Source organism: Ascaphus truei, chromosome 3 (genome assembly GCF_040206685.1).
Source record: "Ascaphus truei isolate aAscTru1 chromosome 3, aAscTru1.hap1, whole genome shotgun sequence".
In the NCBI taxonomy this organism is placed as follows: domain Eukaryota; kingdom Metazoa; phylum Chordata; class Amphibia; order Anura; family Ascaphidae; genus Ascaphus; species Ascaphus truei.
In genome coordinates, this window is record NC_134485.1 from 338,409,059 (window position 1) to 338,426,901 (window position 17,843).

The 17,843-nt window shown below is 47.0% G+C and overlaps 1 protein-coding gene across 3 annotated transcripts in view; it reads left to right on the top strand.

The window, feature by feature from the left end:
- Window positions 1-17,843, top strand: part of SLC4A8 (solute carrier family 4 member 8) — a 423,930-nt gene that overhangs the window by 320,871 nt on the left and 85,216 nt on the right. For all 3 annotated transcript variants that reach the window (XM_075591636.1, XM_075591637.1, XM_075591639.1), the window contains 2 exons: window positions 8,741-8,929; window positions 10,461-10,552. In XM_075591636.1, coding sequence (XP_075447751.1) covers window positions 8,741-8,929; window positions 10,461-10,552 — 281 coding nt within the window. The remainder of the gene's footprint in view (window positions 1-8,740; window positions 8,930-10,460; window positions 10,553-17,843) is intronic.

Here is a 17,843-nt window from a genome sequence, read left to right on the forward strand (position 1 = left end):
AGAAGTCTCACGCCAGGAGACCTGGAGTTTCATCTCAGAAGTGTGTAAATGGAAAGAGGACTATGAGGAGACCCTGAGCATTATAGAGACTGTGGAAAGAAAGAGTAGAAACCTGACAGAGGAGGTTTCATATCTGGATGATCAAGCCAGTAAAGAAGTTAAGAAGAAGCAACAACTCCAACAATGAAAGTTGGAAGTACAGTTAGCACTGGAAGAAGCACAGGGCGCTTTTCACCCAGAAAAGAGCAAATCCTTCTGTGTGCAATTGGAACTCTCATATCAAGCAGACTCTGAAAGAAAGAAGAGAAGTGTCCTAACCCTCCATAAATATGGCCCAGGTCTAATCCAGGGAAGGTCAGAGAGATAAAGGTATCTGCACAAACGCTCTGCAGCGCCCATCATACAGGCTGCCTACAGAGGAACAAAAACTCGTCAGCTGTGTCACCGGAATAAAGCAGCCTGCCTTCTCCAGTCAATATGGAGAATGCAACAACACAGAAAGAATTATGAACATTTGAAGCAATGTGTCATTTTTCTCAAGTCAAATGTTATAAAATGTCTGCAGTAAAGATGCTACAGGAAAATGAAGGAAACAGCTTGTATGATTCAATCCAGATATAGGTCCTACGTCACAACTAATGCAGAGATACCCTGGCAGGCATCACTTGTGATTTCCCCACACATTGAAGAATCGGACAGCATAGAAAAAGCAAGATAATAAGTCTACCGACTACCAAACAGAGATTCCACGGGGGTCAATCAGAATTAATAAAAGCTCCACCCAGGTTGAATCACCTGCGATCGTTGATACTGAACCAGACACGTGGTCACCCTAGTCTCAGGGGAAAAAAGATTGTACGAAGCAGAAGAAAACGTGTTGCCAAGCGATTAAAAGAGTGGAAAACGTCAGCTTGTAGAGTCCTCTACAGAGGTGAGGAAGCTAAGCACATCATGGTAAGGACCTGGTTATACCTCTGCACATGTCTCTTACAGTCCTTAATATTATATTAAACCTTTTATCGTTGTGTCTAGTTTAGTGTTACATATGTACTGTAGTAGTTAGACTGAAAAACATTAAAATAAAGATTACACAACACTGGTTCAGTTTGTAGGTGCATGAAGGGAGCATACAGTAGAAACTGATGAAAAAAATAATGTCCATAATAGCAAACCCAGTTAGGCTATATCATAAGCCCTCCGAAGCCATCTGTATATAGTGTGGAAAATAGACACAGGTGGGGGGTGAATATACTGTAGCGAAGAAAGGAAAGAGTAGCTAAACGGAACCCCCTCAAGTGAAGTGCGAGACCGGAAAGCACTCAACCTAATGGCTCCGCAACTCTTTGACAAAGTACTCCGTCGGGTACGAAACTTGTCCGAGTGCGCCATAGACGTGTGTCTGCCCATTTTTGTTCAATAAACTCCGTTTTTCATTGATTGCGGCTTGTTCTTTTTGTCGGTGAGTTGTGCACGCCTTCCTCCCTTCACAAGTGGTTCAGTATGTAATCACAATAAATCAGGGCACATAAAGGAATATTTTATATACTCAATAAAAGGTGTAAGAACAGCATGTTCTCATTCAGTGTATTTATCTTGATTTTGGCCCAGTACAAAAGAGATATACACTAATTATTATATTTATCACATGTTATATTTATCACAATATTATTATAGTTATCACATGTGTATTGCTGTCAACCAACCATATGTCCCTATTTATTGTCCCTAGCCCTGACTTAAAAAGCTCTCAATAATACGCCACCCCCTTGCATCTCAGCCCTCGTCTCCAAATACTCCCAAAAATACCATTTTGCCCATGACGTTCACCTCCTTTATTACCTCTTCTCACTCTCGCCTACAAGACTTCTCCCGTGCTGCACCCTCTCTCTGAAATTCCCGAACACGCACCATCAGACTCTCTCCCAGCTTTTAAACGCTTCCTGGAAACTCGCCTTTTTAAGGAAGCCTATATGGCATCGCCCTAACACAGTATTTCTTCTAAAATTAATTAATTTGTTATTTAGACTGGCTTCATCAGGAGTGTATGATCTGTGCTATGGAAGTTTTCTCTGTCTTCCACTGAGGTGTATCTCTCCTGAAGCTACCACACTAACACAGATCTTTCCACTGTTTTTGATTTGCGCATATACCTTCAATACACTGTGAGTAGGCAATTTATAGGAGCCAAGTCACAACGAATATATATTTTATCACATACCTCTACACTTACTGTAGATATTTATTTTGTTGATTTTCTCCTTATGCTCTCCCTGGATTGTGAGAAGAAATACAGTGTTTTGGGACCAGCACAGACAGGCCCCACCAGAGGGTTTGAGCAGGGAGTTGCAACTATGTTCATTTATTTTTTCACTGCACTATTTTTAGCATAATGATGTTTATATGCTAATTTGAGCACTATTACTTTGAGTTACCACTGTGTGTTATAGCACTAAATACAGATCATTTTATTGTTAGTGACCACTCTGTGTGGAAGCACCTTTTTTTCACCTTTCTTTGTGTATCGTCCTAACACACACCCAAACCTTAATGGGACCAGCTGTGTGGCTCCATCTAACTCCATCCTGAGGCATACTCAGTCCCACAACAAGCAGTCATTTTACCTTTTGTTTCAGCATAGTCCTTTTTCCCTCTAGATTATAAACTCTTATGAGCAGGGTCTCCATAATCTTTGCATCTGTTTGTTCTTATACTTATGGTATGTCATTCTGTTTATATAACTTACTAGCTGATATACCCGGCATTGCCCGGAGGCAGGGAGGGGGGGCGTGAAAGGCAGGGGGGGGGCATGAAAGGCAGAGGGGGGGGCGTGAAAGGCAGGGGGGGGCGTGGAAGGCAGGGGGGGGCGTGAAAGGCAGAGGGGGGTGGTGTGAAAGGCAGGGGGGGGCGTGAAAGGCAGGGGGGGGCGTGAAAGGCAGGGGGGGGCGTGAAAGGCAGGGGGGGCGTGGAAGGCAGGGGGGGGCATGAAAGGCAGAGGGGGGTGGCGTGAAAGGCAGGGGGGAGGCGTGAAAGGCAGGGGGGGGCGTGAAAGGCAGGGGGGGCTTGAAAGGCAGGGGGGGCGTGAAAGGCAGGGGGGGCGTGAAAGGCAGGGGGGGCGTGAAAGGCAGGGGGTGGGGGGCGTGAAAGGGAGGGGGTGGGGGGCGTGAAAGGCAGGGGGGGTGTGAAAGGCAGGGGGGCGGGGCGTGAAAGGCAGGGGGGGCGGGGACTTGAAAGGCAGGGGGGGCGTGAAAGGCAGGGGGGGCGTGAAAGGCAGGGGGGACGTGAAAGGCAGGGGGGGGCGTGAAAGGCAGGGGGGGCGTGAAAGGCAGGGGGGACGTGAAAGGCAGGGGGGGGCGTGAAAGGGAGGGGGGGCGTGAAAGGCAGGGGGGGCGTGAAAGGCAGGGGGGGCAGGGCGTGAAAGGCAGGGGGGGCGGGGACTTGAAAGGCAGGGGGGGCGTGAAAGGCAGGGGGGGCGTGAAAGGCAGGGGGGGACGTGAAAGGCAGGGGGGGACGTGAAAGGCAGGGGGGGGCGAGAAAGGCAGGGGGGGGCGTGAAAGGCAGGGGGGGGCGTGAAAGGCAGGGGGGGCGTGAAAGGCAGGGGGGGCGTGAAAGGCAGGGGGGCGTGAAAGGCAGGGGGGGCGTGAAAGGCAGAGGGGGGGGCGTGAAAGGCAGGGGGGGGGGCGTGGAAGGCAGGGGGGGGGGCGTGGAAGGCAGGGGGGGCGTGAAAGGCAGAGGGGGGTGGCGTGAAAGGCAGGGGGCGCGTGAAAGGCAGGGGGGGCGTGAAAGGCAGGGGGGGGCGTGAAAGGCAGGGGGGGGCGTGAAAGGCAGGGGGGGCGTGAAAAGCAGGGGGGGGGGCGTGAAAGGCAGGGGGGGCGTGAAAACCAAGGGGGGGGCGTGTGAAAGGCAGGGGGGGGGCGTGAAAGGCAGGGGGGCGTGAAAGGCAGGGGGGGCCGTGAAAGGCAGGGGGGGTGCGTGAAAGGCACACACAGTTTCACACACACACACAGTGTCACACACACACACACACACACAGTGTCACACATACACACAGAGTCACACATACACACAGTGTCACACACACACAGTGTCACACACACACACACACACACACACACACACACACACACACACACACACACACACACACACACACACACACACACGTCACCTAGAGCGACACCTACCTCTACTTCCGGGCGCCGCCATCTTCTCAATCGGCGCCGCGAGGGAGGAAGGGGGTCCTTCCGGGCGCCGCCATCTTAGGCGCCGCGAGGGAGGAAGGGGGTCCTTCCGGGCGCCGCCATCTTTGCAGCCTGCCTGGCCACTGCCTGTTCCCCCGCCGGGGATGGAGATTAGCGCCGGGAGGGAGAGGTGAGCGGAGGAAGAGATGAGCGGAGGGAGAGAGAGGTGAGCGGAGGGAGGGGAGGGAGAGGTGAGCGGAGGGAGGGGAGGGAGAGGTGAGCGGAGGGAGGAGAGGGGAGGGGGAGGAGAGGGGAGGGAGAGGTGAGCGGAGGGAGGGGAGAGAGAGGTGAGCGGAGGGAGGGGATGGAGAGGTGAGCGGAGGGAGGGGAGGGAGAGGTGAGCGGAGGGAGGGGAGGGAGAGGTGAGCGGAGGGAGGGGAGGGAGAGGTGAGCGGAGGGAGGGGAGGGAGAGGTGAGCGGAGGGAGGGAGGGGAGAGATGAGCGGAGGGAGGGGAGAGATGAGCGGAGGGAGGGGAGAGATGAGCGGAGGGAGGGGAGAGGTGTGTGTGTGTGTGTGTGTGACACTGTGTGTGTGTGTGTGTGACACTGTGTGTGTGTGTGGTGTGGCGCAGAGGGGGAAGAGAATGGCAGTTGGGTGACGTCAGACCCACCAATCTGATTGGCCAGAGGCTGAGGACCAATCAGATTCACCGCAGCTAGTACCAACCTTTCGATTTTATATATTAAGAAGATGTCAGTCTGTTCCCTCATTGTTTCGCGCTCTGGAATATGTTGGCGCTTTAGAAATAAACAATAATGTGAATAATAATAACTTGCAAGCTAAAAAAGGCAGGGGGGGCGGGGACGTGAAAGGCAGGGGGGGCGTGAAAGGCAGGGGGGGCGTGAAAGGCAGAGGGGGGCGTGAAAGGCAGGGGGGGCGTGAAAGGCAGGGGGAGCGTGAAAGGCAGGGGGGGCGTGAAAGGCAGGGGGGGGCGTGAAAGGCAGGGGGGCGTGAAAGGCAGGGGGGGGCGTGAAAGGCAGGGGGGGGCGTGAAAGGCAGGGGGGGGCGTGAAAGGCAGGGGGGGGCGTGAAAGGCAGGGGGGGGGCGTGAAAGGCAGGGGGGGGGGGCGTGAAAGGCAGGGGGGGCGTGAAAGGCAGGGGGGGGTGAAAGGCAGGGGGGGGGGTGAAAGGCAGGGGGGGGGGCGTGAAAGGCAGGGGGGGGGGCCGTGAAAGGCAGGGGGGGTGCGTGAAAGGCACACACACACACAGTGTCACACACACACACAGTGTCACACACACACACACACACAGTCACACATACATACAGTGTCACACACACACACAGTGTCACACACACACAGACGTCACCTAGAGCGACACCTACCTCTACTTCCGGGCGCCGCCAGCTTCTCACTCGGCGCCGCGAGGGAGGAAGGGGGTCCTTCCGGGCGCCGCCATCTTAGGCGCCGCGAGGGAGGAAGGGGGTCCTTACGGGCGCAGCCATCTTTGCAGCCTGCCTGGCCACTGCCTGTTCCCCCGCCGGGGATGGAGATGAGCGCCGGGAGGGAGAGGTGAGCGGAGGGAGAGAGAGGTGAGCGGAGGGAGGGGAGGGAGAGGTGAGTGGAGGGAGGGGAGGGAGAGGTGAGCGGAGGGAGGAGAGGGGAGGGGGAGGAGAGGGGAGGGAGAGGTGAGCGGAGGGAGGGGAGGGAGAGGTGAGCGGAGGGAGGGGAGGGAGAGGTCAGTGGAGGGAGGGGAGGGAGAGGTGAGCGGAGGGAGGGGAGAGAGAGGTGAGCGGAGGGAGGGGAGGGAGAGGTGAGCGGAGGGAGGGGTGGGAGAGGTGAGCGGAGGGAGGGGAGAGAGAGGTGAGCGGAGGGAGGGGAGAGAGAGGTGAGCGGAGGGAGGGGAGGGAGAGGTGAGCGGAGGGAGGGGAGGGAGAGGTGAGCGGAGGGAGGGGAGGGAGAGGTGAGCGGAGGGAGGGGAGGGAGAGGTGAGCCGAGGGAGGGAGGGGAGAGATGAGCGGAGGGAGGGGAGAGATGAGCGGAGGGAGGGGAGAGATGAGCGGAGGGAGGGGAGAGATGAGCGGAGGCAGGGGAGAGATGAGCGGAGGGAGGGGAGAGGTGTGTGTGTGTGACACTGTGTGTGTGTGTGTGTGACACTGTGTGTGTGCGTGCGTGCGTGTGTGTGTGTGTGTGTGTGGCGTGGCGCAGAGGGGGAAGAGAGTGGCAGTTGGGTGACATCAGACCCACCAATCTGATTGGCCAGAGGCTGAAGACCAATCAGATTCACCGCAGCTAGTACCAACCTTTCGATTTTATATATTAAGAAGATGTCAGTCTGTTCCCCCATTGTATCGCGCTCTGGAATATGTTGGCGCTTTAGAAATAAACAATAATATGAATAATAATAACTTGCAAGCTAAAAAAATGGGAGAAGGTGATTTTTTTTTAAATTAATTAAATCGTTATTTAGTGTTTTACCACCATCTTACATGTCCACTGTCTTAACTTGCACTGCACTTTTGTGGTTATTTTGTTTTGCTGCTAGTATACACGTACAGTATGTAGTATTGTGCTGTGTAGCACAACACATGTTTAGTTGATGAGACATACTATTATTTTTTTCACAATTCTAACACTTTGTGATAAAATAACTGATGCCCATTACCAAAAGGTAGACAGAATAAGGCTTTTCTGCTTGATCATTATGAAACTATTACAGGCATACCCCGCTTTAAGTACACTCACTTTAAGTACACTCGCGAGTAAGTACATATCACCCAATAGGCAAACGGCAGCTCACGCATGCGCCTGTCATCACGTCCTGAACAGCAATACCGGCTCCCTACCTGTACCGAAGCTGTGCGCAAGCAGGGAGACTATAGAGCCTGTTACAAATGCGTTATTTACATCAGTTATGCACGTGTATAATGATTGCAGTACAGTACAAGCATCGATAAGTGGGAAAAGGTAGTGCTTCACTTTAAGTACATTTTCGCTTTACATACATGCTCCGGTCCCATTGCGTACGTTAATGCGGGGTATGCCTGTACTGCGTTATCGCCTTTGGTGCAATGCACCGCTCTATGGACAGACTAAGTTAAACTAGATTGATAATAAACATGCTAGTTTTAGTCAGATTCGAAAAATGTATACGCATACTAAAAAACATATTTAACTTTTAATTGGATCAGCGACCTACAAAAATGGCACCCTGACATTAATGCTATAATTAAAATGTTTAGTGCTGAAAGAATATGGACAGTCACAACCTTCATTTAACAGGCAATTTCACAGTTGTGCCCATAGAGAAAGAAAACAAATCACAGGCTTGCTCGCTTCTTCCTTATTGCAATTATCAGAACACATGCAAGACTGCTCAGGACAACCCTGGAGGGACAAATGTTTCCATTCTTGACACTTTCTTCCTTAGGGGCAGTCAGCACAGGAACACATTATCATAGAATAGCCAGATGTTTGTAATTTTATTATGGCTTAATACGATGGAATCACAGAAGAAAATTGCATTGAGTAATGATTATTTTTACTGATGCACTTAAAGACATTCTTAACAATGAAATTATTATTTATTTGTCTGACACATTTTCTTTCAAGAACAAGTTAAATTAGTGTCTCGTTCATTCATTTAGAACTATAAGTTTATGGTGGTTATTAAACTGTCAATAAGGGCACAATCACACAGGAACTCCCACTGACGTTAATGGGAGTTTCCTGCGATAGTGCCCCCATTGGCATTATCACAGTTTGTTATCTGTAGCCACAGTCGGGTCTCTTTCTACAATTCCAGTTCTCAAACTGTTCAGATACACACTGGTTTCTGCATTAAGCTCCTAAGCATTGTGATACATGCACACCAAATATAATGTTCTGCTTGTCACTGAAATACATTTAATGGCCTTATTTATGAAGCTCTAAAACACTGCCATTGACTTGCAGTTTTCGATTGGCTTCTTGGCAGCTTAATGAATAAGGCCCTACATTTCATCCATTAGGCGCAGATTTGTACCCATGAGATGTAACACGGTTGAGATGTGGGAGAGCTTTTCTTTTTGTTGCAAGTGGAATGGAATTTAATACTATTAAACTAATTAAAACATGTATTGTATTTAACTCCTCCCTAAAGGCCTTCTTTCACTGTGCATTGTCACTACACAAATCTCTACCTAACGTGCACAGTGCAGAATAGTTTAACACATTGACATAAAGACTGAGAAGTAGAGATGTAACATGACATTGTTCCACTACAGTAGATAACATAACATATCCCATTCAGAAAATCACAGAGTTTTCATACGGTTCAATAGAAGTGTTGGTGCATAATATCACTACATACAGTTACAGTATCTCACAATATCCCAGCAGAGGAAAAGGTTAAGCCAGCTGCCTACATCTGTACATTCCAATGGCCTCTCATAGCAAACGTCATGATAATGCATAGAGGAATATTCCATCTTTCATTTGATATTTCAGGATTCATGTTGTTCAACTCCTTGTTAAAACAAAGTAACAACAACATGGCTCTAATTACGTCTTGTGAATTTACAGACCTGATACTGGATCATCAAGAGTCGGCCAGTGAGTTAGGAGAACACATCCGTGTGAAAGTGAAAGAAGCTCTGTTGAAGAAACACCACCATCAAATTGAGAAGAAACGCAACAATCTCCTCCCAATGGTGCGTTCTTTTGCAGAGGTTGGGAAGAAGCAGTCAGAGCCTCATTTACTAGACAAAAACAGTAAGTCTGTTTTCATGCCTTTACTTGCTATTGGGAAAACTAATTACAATACACTTGCTTACATCCACCGGCTTATTGGCAAATATGTGATTATCACACTGTAAGAACATTATTTTTGTTTGCTTGGTTGTCATCCTGTGATTGAGGAATCAACTCACAAAAGGAATTCTGCATCTTTATCAAATGGTTGTTTAAATAATATTGCAAGGTGAAGATAGCGGCCAATAACTAATGATTGCGAGCACCACATGTTATTTTATCTTTTAGTGTTTTATTTTTCACTTTTGCACGTTTTTCTTCACTTATGTGTATTCACTGCATAAAAAAGCAAAAAATTATTTTTGGAGTGCACCAAAATGTACTTTCTTTGAATGATCACTGACTACTAGTATGTCAGCTTTTCATTTATATGTGTAATTACAATACACAACTTAGTACTGTAAATATGTCCCAAATCCTCTAATTTCCCAACTACAATTACCGATATAACGGAGGTTATTGCACCCGCTGGTACATAATGGTTCAGTAGATATTCTGTAATATTCTGCGTTATGACTGCCATTGAATCATTTAGAAAATATTAACTATTCTGGGATGTAAAGCGATATTCTGGGTTATAAAAATAGCCAACATAGAAGATTTGATTCACTTTGTAGTTGAAGTGGCTAAAGAATTTGGGTTTCTAACACATAATTCGCCGATTTGTAAAAATGTTAAATTATTATATTGCATTGGTTTAAACTTGACAAATCTACATACAGTAAATAAGTGAACACACAGTCTTAAAGAGGTAGTCCAAGTGACACTTTAACAAAAAAACAACCCTTTTTTTGTTTTAATATACGCATATATTTCAATATATGACAACTAATTACCTGAGCTGCCGATCGATTCGTTCTCCGGTGATCGATTAGCAACGATCCTGCTTACCAGGGTTCACTAAATGGCTGCCTTTATGTTTCAATCAATCCCTCAGTCAGTGTAACTCAGCAGCTACAATGTATTCTTAAGTTACCAAGGTAACATTAGCTATTATTATAGTTTGCAGCTCAAACTTTTGGTAATATTGGCAACAAATTATCACAAACAGGAAAGTGTTACACTGCTGGGGAAGAGGGCTAAAACCGACTATAGACATCAACGGTTGCTCAGTATATTAAAACTCATTAAAAATGGCATTAAGAGTTGAATTAAAAAGAACAATGTAGTAGGTATTATCTAATACTACAGAACTGATTTAATTTAAAAAAAAAACACACATGGAGGATTTTGCATGGATTGCTCCTTTAAAGCCATAGTGCACTAATACACATTTTTGTCAATTATAGACAAAATATCAATAAGTTTAAAAAAAAAACAGTGTACTATTTTAGACAAATATATATTTTTTAGCAGCTTGAGGGAACTACACATCTATTGAAACAAAATGCTGAGGTTTCTTCCATTGTTTCACTTTAACAGAATGCACAGACCAATGTAATGTTTTCAGAGTCTGTTATGCCAATACCCCCTCTCATTCTCCTTCTTGCAGGTCTCTCAGTTTTTCCACAACCCACTCCCTCTACCCTAGATGTTAAGAACGGAGGCAGTCATGAGAATAGCAGTGCTGTGGACCTTAGCAAGGTAAGCTTCTTCATTATTGCAGATAGCGGGTAAGGACCTACATCTGAGGCAGTAATAGCAATGGCAGAAATAGACAGACAGGTGTTGATGCTGACACAGGAATGGGACATCTTGTTGCAGCCATCTCGCCACAGCCATCTCGCCACAGCCATTTAGCCACCGCCGAGGGCAGCTAGCTGCTGCCCATTTCGGCGCTAAGGTAAGTTATAGGGGTTACCTTTAGGGGTTTTAGGCTAAAGGCTTAGGGGCCTATGCAGAGAGGAACGGCAAAATAAATTGCCATTCTTGTAAAAGTTCAACATTGTGGCGTATTTATTGAGCCTGATTCAGAAAGGACAAATCGTCAATCAAGTCTCAAAGTGTATGATTGGCGAGTGTTAATCGCGCCATTTCAGACTGAGCTACTTACATCTGGCTATATTTTCAGTCACTGCGGGTGAAAGTCGCGCTCGTGAGTCTCGCAAGACTTCAATTCAAGTGGGTGGGAAATTTCTAAAGTAAACACCACATTCCTGGCACAGCGTCTTAGTGACGGCTTCTGCATAGTTACATACCAGAGAAACAGCGCGCGTCTCTCTGTTAAAGTGGTAGAAGCACTGTGAAGCTGCAGATACTGAAAAAAAAACCTTCTCTTTACACTTTTACAATTTTTATTAGCTACAGTCATAGACATTCAGTGACAGACAGTGTACATACTGATAGACAGACACACAGCAATACATACTGATACTCAGACAGATACACAATAATACACAGTGATAGACAGACACACAGGAATATACACTGATAGACAGACACACGATACTGTATACACACATTTACAGGCACTGATACACAAAGGCAAAGGTTTGTGACAGCGTGATGCCCTCCCCCCAAGCCCAGCAGCTGATCGCAATGTGAAGCCCTGCACTCGGCAGCACTACTGACCCCCCCCTCCCCCCCAAGCCCAGCAGCTGATCGCAATGTGAAGCCCTGCACTCGGCAGCAGTACTGACCCTCCCTCCCCCCAAACACAGCAGCTGATCGCGATCTGAAGCCCCGCACTCGGCAGCAGTACACATACACACACATGCATACATACATGCATACACACACATGCATACACACACATACACATGCATACATGCATACACACATGCACACATACACACACATGCACACATACACACACATGCATGCATGCACATACACATACACACACACAATGCAAACACACACACACACAGGAGACAGGGACCGGAGCAGAAGGGGGGCAGGGACCGGAGCAGAAGGGGGGCAGGGACCAGGGCAGAAGGGAGACAGCGATCGGGGCATCACACACACACACCCCACCTTCTGTCTGGCAATGACGGCTCTGTAGGGAACCGGCTGCAGACCCATTGGATGGGAGCGGTCACGTGACCGCTCCTCCGCTTCCCCTTACTAACTGACAGCACTTTCCAGTGAACAGGACGGCTACTGCCGTTTTTTCCTGGCGCGCACAATTGGCGACTTCAGCGCTGAGAATTCAAGCACACATGCCGAATACCACACTTTGCCCTTTCCTGCATATGCCGAACCTAGAAACATGGCGAAATGTAAAAAAAACACGCTTCTCGCCAACACATTGGCGGGATGCTGCCGCCTAGCAAATCTCCTGGCGAAAATTTCAAATTTCGCCACTCAAGGAAGCCTCTGTGCATACGGGAAGCAAATTCTGCCGAATACATGCCGAATGGCATGTATTCGGACGACTCTGCATAGGCCCCTTAATCTTTTTAGTAAAAGGTAAGGTTTGGGTAAGAATTTAAGTTTAGGGGTTTTAGGGTAAGGGGTTAAGGTTTTTAGTAAGAGGTAAGGTTTGGGTAAGAGGTTAATTTGAGGTGTTTTAGGGTAAGGGGTTAAGGTTTTTAGGGTAAAGATTAGCGTTAGCATTACGGGTTAGGGTATTTAGGGTAAGGGGTCATCACGGTGAAACAGCAGATGGCAAGATATCAGTGGCTGATTGGCAGTGGCTAAATGGCAGTGGTGAGTTGTCCTAGACCAACTGATACCATCACCCCAGAGGTTGTAGTACTGTTAAGGTAGAGCAACAGACTGGTTGAGAGCTTGACAAAGTACATTACAATAAGTTTCGAGAATGAAACTGATTATGATTAATTGTCTGTATTATTATAATTCGTTGAGTGGATGTTGAGGAGCACAGTGACTGTCAAGTTCATAAAATAGAGGGAATAAACCACAGCATAGTACAGCTCTGTGATATAGAGTAGTTCAGAGAGAATGTCACTAATACTATTCACATTAGGTGAGTATATAGTACACAATAGAATTACCAAACAGTGTTTCCAATGAAAACAGTGGAAGATTGTTACATATTGCTTCAGAATGATGGAGTAGAACAACCCAATAATGTAAATCTATGTTTACTAGAGACACACAGGTGTTACATTGCATTCATGAGAGGTTTTTTGAAAATAAGCCTTTTGGGTCATTTGTATACCGCAGGGCCGTCTTAACGTATGGGCACGGTGGGCAGTTGCCCGGGGGCCCCACAGCATAGGGGGCCCCACGCGCCCGGCCCATTGTTTGCTCACCAATGCTTAAAGATTTCCCCCGCCCCCCGGCAGCCCAGCTCTCTCTTACTTTGGGTTGCCAAGTGTCCGGTATTTGCTTCCCCTGTCCGGTATATGAGAGATAATACCGGACATGGGATAGAGCAGGGCTGCTGCTGCTAGGAGGCTGGGCAGCTTCTGATTGGTTACTGCAGTGTAATTCAGCCAATCGGGAGGTGGCAGGAGCCTGGGGGGTGGGGCCAAAGAGCGGAGTAAAAGCATGCAGCAGAGAGGTGAGGCTGTGTCTGTGTGTCTCAGTGTGTGTGTGTCTCAGTGTCCTACCTGTGTGTCTCAGTGTGTCTGTCTACCTGTGTCCTGTCTGTGTATGTGTGTGTCTGTCTATCTGTGTCCTGTCTGTACTGTATATCTGAGTGTGTGTATCTCAGTGTGCGTGTATCTGTGTGTGAGTGTATGTGGGTGTCTCAGTGTGTGTCTTAGTGTGTGTGTGTGTATATCAGTGTGTCTCAGTGTCCTGCCTGTGTGTGTGTCTCAGTGTGTGTCTGTCTATCTGTGTCCTGTCTGTATATGCGTGTGTCTGTCTATCTGTGTGTATGTGTGTGTGTGTATCTGTGTGTGAGTGTATGTGTGTGTCTCAGTGTGTCTGTCTTTCTGTCTGTGTCCTGCCTGTATATGTTTGTGCCTCAGTGTGTGTGTGAGTGAGTGAATGTCTCTGTGTGTGTGTGTGTGTGTGTGTATCTCAGTGTGTGTGTGTGTGTGTGTGTGTGTGTGTGTGTGTGTGTGTGTGTGTGTGTGTGTGTGTGTGTGTGTGTGTGTGTGTACTGGCAACTTTGTTTAATTGCTCACTCACCCTTACTTTTCTTTTACTATACTAACAGTCTTCCCATTTTCAAGATCTATTAAAAATAACCACCATTGTAAATTCTCAGAAAGGCTCCATAAGGCTGCGTCCATAGAAGAACAAGCCGCGCTGAGCCGTGCGGACGCTCCGCGCTGAGCCCCGGCATCCTCAATGAGGATGTCTTTAGAAGGGGCTCACGCGAGCGTCCGCAGGCGTGCTGAGGAGTTGGATTTTTCAGCCGAGCGCCAAGCTGTTTTTCCGCGCGCTGTCGGCTGATAACATCCAATCAGCACTAAGCAGCGTCAACGTCACGGCGCCGTGACGTTGACGTCAGTGCGTCGCCGGCGATTGGCCCAGCGACGTCACTGCCCCACCTCCCACCACCTCCCCCCGCCTCCCGATCGCGCCTGAGCCTCAGCGTCAGCGCGCCTCAGCACTGCTCCCCCCCTCTATGGCCCCAGCCTAACTCAGATCTCATCACAGCAGCATTGCAATCTCTGCAGCACTCTTACTTACAGATCATCCCCAAGAAGGCAGAGCAGGTTACTTATTCAATGGCATGATTTAATATGCAATTTAAAGCTGGATTTTGAAGTCTAAATTTTTAAGCTACTGTACTAATAATGACAGGGAGGGGGGGGGGGGTGAGAGGATGAAGGGATGGGGGTAACAGAGGATGAAGGGAGGGGGTGAGAGAGGATGAAGGGAGGGGGTGAGAGAGGATGAAGGGAGGGGGGATGAGGGGATGAGGGGATGAGAGGATGAAGGGAGGGGGTGAGACGACAAGGGGGGAGTGAGGACAAAGGGGGGAGGGAGACAGGGTGAGAGGACAAGGGGGGAGAGAGAGGATGAGGAGGGGGTGCAATAATCTTGGAATTTGTGGGAGGAGCAGTAAGATCAGTATTGCTCGCCATGTACAGTATGACTGCAGGTCAGTTATTTATAAATGATCTGACTATTACGTCATTTGTTCTAAATTTCACTCCAAGCATGCACCAATTTGCACTATTTTATATTCTATGTCCTAAAACAATCCTCGGAAGGGCGCTCCCTCCCAAGACTCCTCCCCAGATTTTTTTACGAAATAGAATATAAATTGGTGCAAATTGGTGAATACTTGGAGTGAAATTTAGAACAAATGACATAACAGTCAGGTAATTTATAAATAACATTCTTCCCCACCAACGATTCTCGCTTGCGTCGCACCTTTCACCATTGTGTCCAGTATTTTTGGACAAGCCACCTGGCAACCCTACTCGCTCTCCCCCCGGCACCCCGGCTCCGCTCGCTCTCCCCCCGCCTGGCACCCCGGCTCCGCCCGCCCCCCCCCCCCCCCCGGCTCGCGTCACAACCGCTCGCAGCCTAGCAGTGCAGCACTTCCGGTGCCTGCTGCTGCTAGTGAGCGCGTGGGAGGCTGGGAGCAACAGTGTAGGCAGGGCCCCATGCACTGCTTTGCCCGGGGGCCCCTAATATTGTTAAGATGGCCCTGGTATACCGCACACCCCAGCCGCCTTGTCTCATGTTCAATGTTCAGCAGAGTGGAATACGGACGCTGTAGGAGAGCCACTTGTACACTGTAGGTTCTTCTCGCTAGTCCAGCTGTCCTGGGAAAACAAAATGGCCTCCAACACAGGGTATGGTGTTCACAAATCTTACGTTTCACCAAGTGACTAGTTTCCTCAGGGATGTGTATGTTCTGTTCCATCTTTCTAAAACGATTTGGAACAATCTTTAGTGGTTTTTTTTAATATCACAGATCTGTACTATGTTGTTTATTACCTCTATTTTATGAATTTCAGTCACTGTGCACCTCAACATCCACTTAAAGAATTATCCTCACAAACAGAAGAAGAAATTTGTCATTTCAGAGCTGCAGACTAACCAAAAATTTATCAGTATCATTTATTATTACATCAACAATATCACCAAAGTCACTTATTTTGTTGTCTATTATAGGGCTATTTAGATCGGATTGAACGTTCTCTTTCACACAGCTATCTTTATAATTATAATCAGATTCTGCTGGTAGCGGGATAGATTAGGTGACTGTTACTCCATTGCAGAGATTAACCCAGAAAGTGATTCCTTTCTGACTAAACCACATAATTAATAATCCTTAGATGTTCTTTCGTGCTAACAAGATACTTTAACACTCCAACGAAGAAACATCATTTTGTCCATACTTGAAAGGCATTATATTTATTTATAGTTATGTTCAGTGTTCGACAAACCTATACATTTGCTCGCCCCGGGCGAGTGGATTTAACCCCCGGGCGAGTAAATATTGGCCCAAGCAGCACACGTTTGGTACTAGGTGGCGAGTAGATTTTTTTGTGTGGCCAGTAGATTTTTTGGTGATTTGTCAACCACTGGTCATGTTAACATAATGAATGGATATCCTGGTCATACGGCTGGTGGTGTGTTTTTGGATGACCGTGTTTCCTAAGGCTAGCTGCTATTAAAAAAAGTTCATAACATGTTGCTGACAAAACTGCTCTTTGCTGCAATGTACTTATGCATCTTGGAAGCATATTGTAGACCCAGAATGACATATTGAGAAAAGCAAGGCCACCCAACACCAGGTCATACAAGTTAAGTATTTATAGGTATAATTTCAGTAAATGCTGATGTTTGAGGCATTTCTTTGCTTCCCTAAGGCCATGCGTTTATTTCAATATAGCTGAAATAAGAAAGTACTTGTGGCCCCATATAAGATATCTAGCAAGGTAGAGAAGGTTCTGGAAAAGCAGCAGCTCTAGATTGTTTTATAAATAGTGGGCCGTTGTAGGTGGCATTAGGAACAACAAATGTAAATGCTACCACGAGTTCACCAAACAGGTAGTCATATTTAGGCCAGGGGCATAAGCATCCATAACGTGGAGGACAGGATAATGTGGATGCAGTGTGTTATTGATGTTCAAGAGTGTAAGTGCCTTGTCCTTCATGCTATACATGCCCACTGACACACTAACAGGTAAACCTTCTGCTAATCCCCAACAAGTTACTCTATCAGAGACTCCTGTCCGGCGAAGACTGGTATCCCCCGGATTAAAGAAATGAATAGTGAAGAATTGTATATACTGTACAGTGTGAATACTTTAGTATCTAAAAAGTGACAGGAAAACAATAACACGTTATATTGTGGTAATTGTATATATTTTTTAAAAAAATGCTGTTATTCTTACCATCTTAGCTGATGCATTATCAAGCCCAAACAAATGTGTTTGCATTAAGTTGCAATGACATTTATCATTTAAACTCGGCTCTAAATATCAAGGGCCATATTCACTAAGTAGTGTTATTCCATAAGACACCTTCAGTTGGTCATACGGTATCTTCTTGCAACGCCGCTTGGTAAATATTTTCCTACATATATTGGTAAAAAAAAAAATACAATATAATGGTACTGCACTCCACGAGGCAAAAAAAAAATCAAAAGAACATAAGTGTTTATTTTTTTGTGCTGACCGCCCAAGCAAGGACAATTGCAAAAATAGTGCCACAGGAGGAAGCCGCAACCTCTATATTAACGAACAATGGGTTAACTGAGGAAGAAGTGCATAGGCGGCTTGATCAAATTAAAGGCAAATACCCTGAATAATTTTGAGATGAGCTACTGCAAAAGTACAAAGAATAGACAGGGTAACAACCTCTACATAAATGTACAAAGCGATAAATGGCAAAAAAAGATTATTAGTGTAAATCAAAATAAATAAGGACCAGCATACCTTGTGAGAAATCTCCTCTTGACAAAAGGTTTATCCTGAAATGTTGAGGATTTTGATAAAAAAAAAAACATTGTTTACAAATTATGACTTTGTACATTTAGATTGATCCACTCCACATTTATTTTTGCATAATTTCAATATTCAATATGAATAAATAGAAGTGCTGAGGG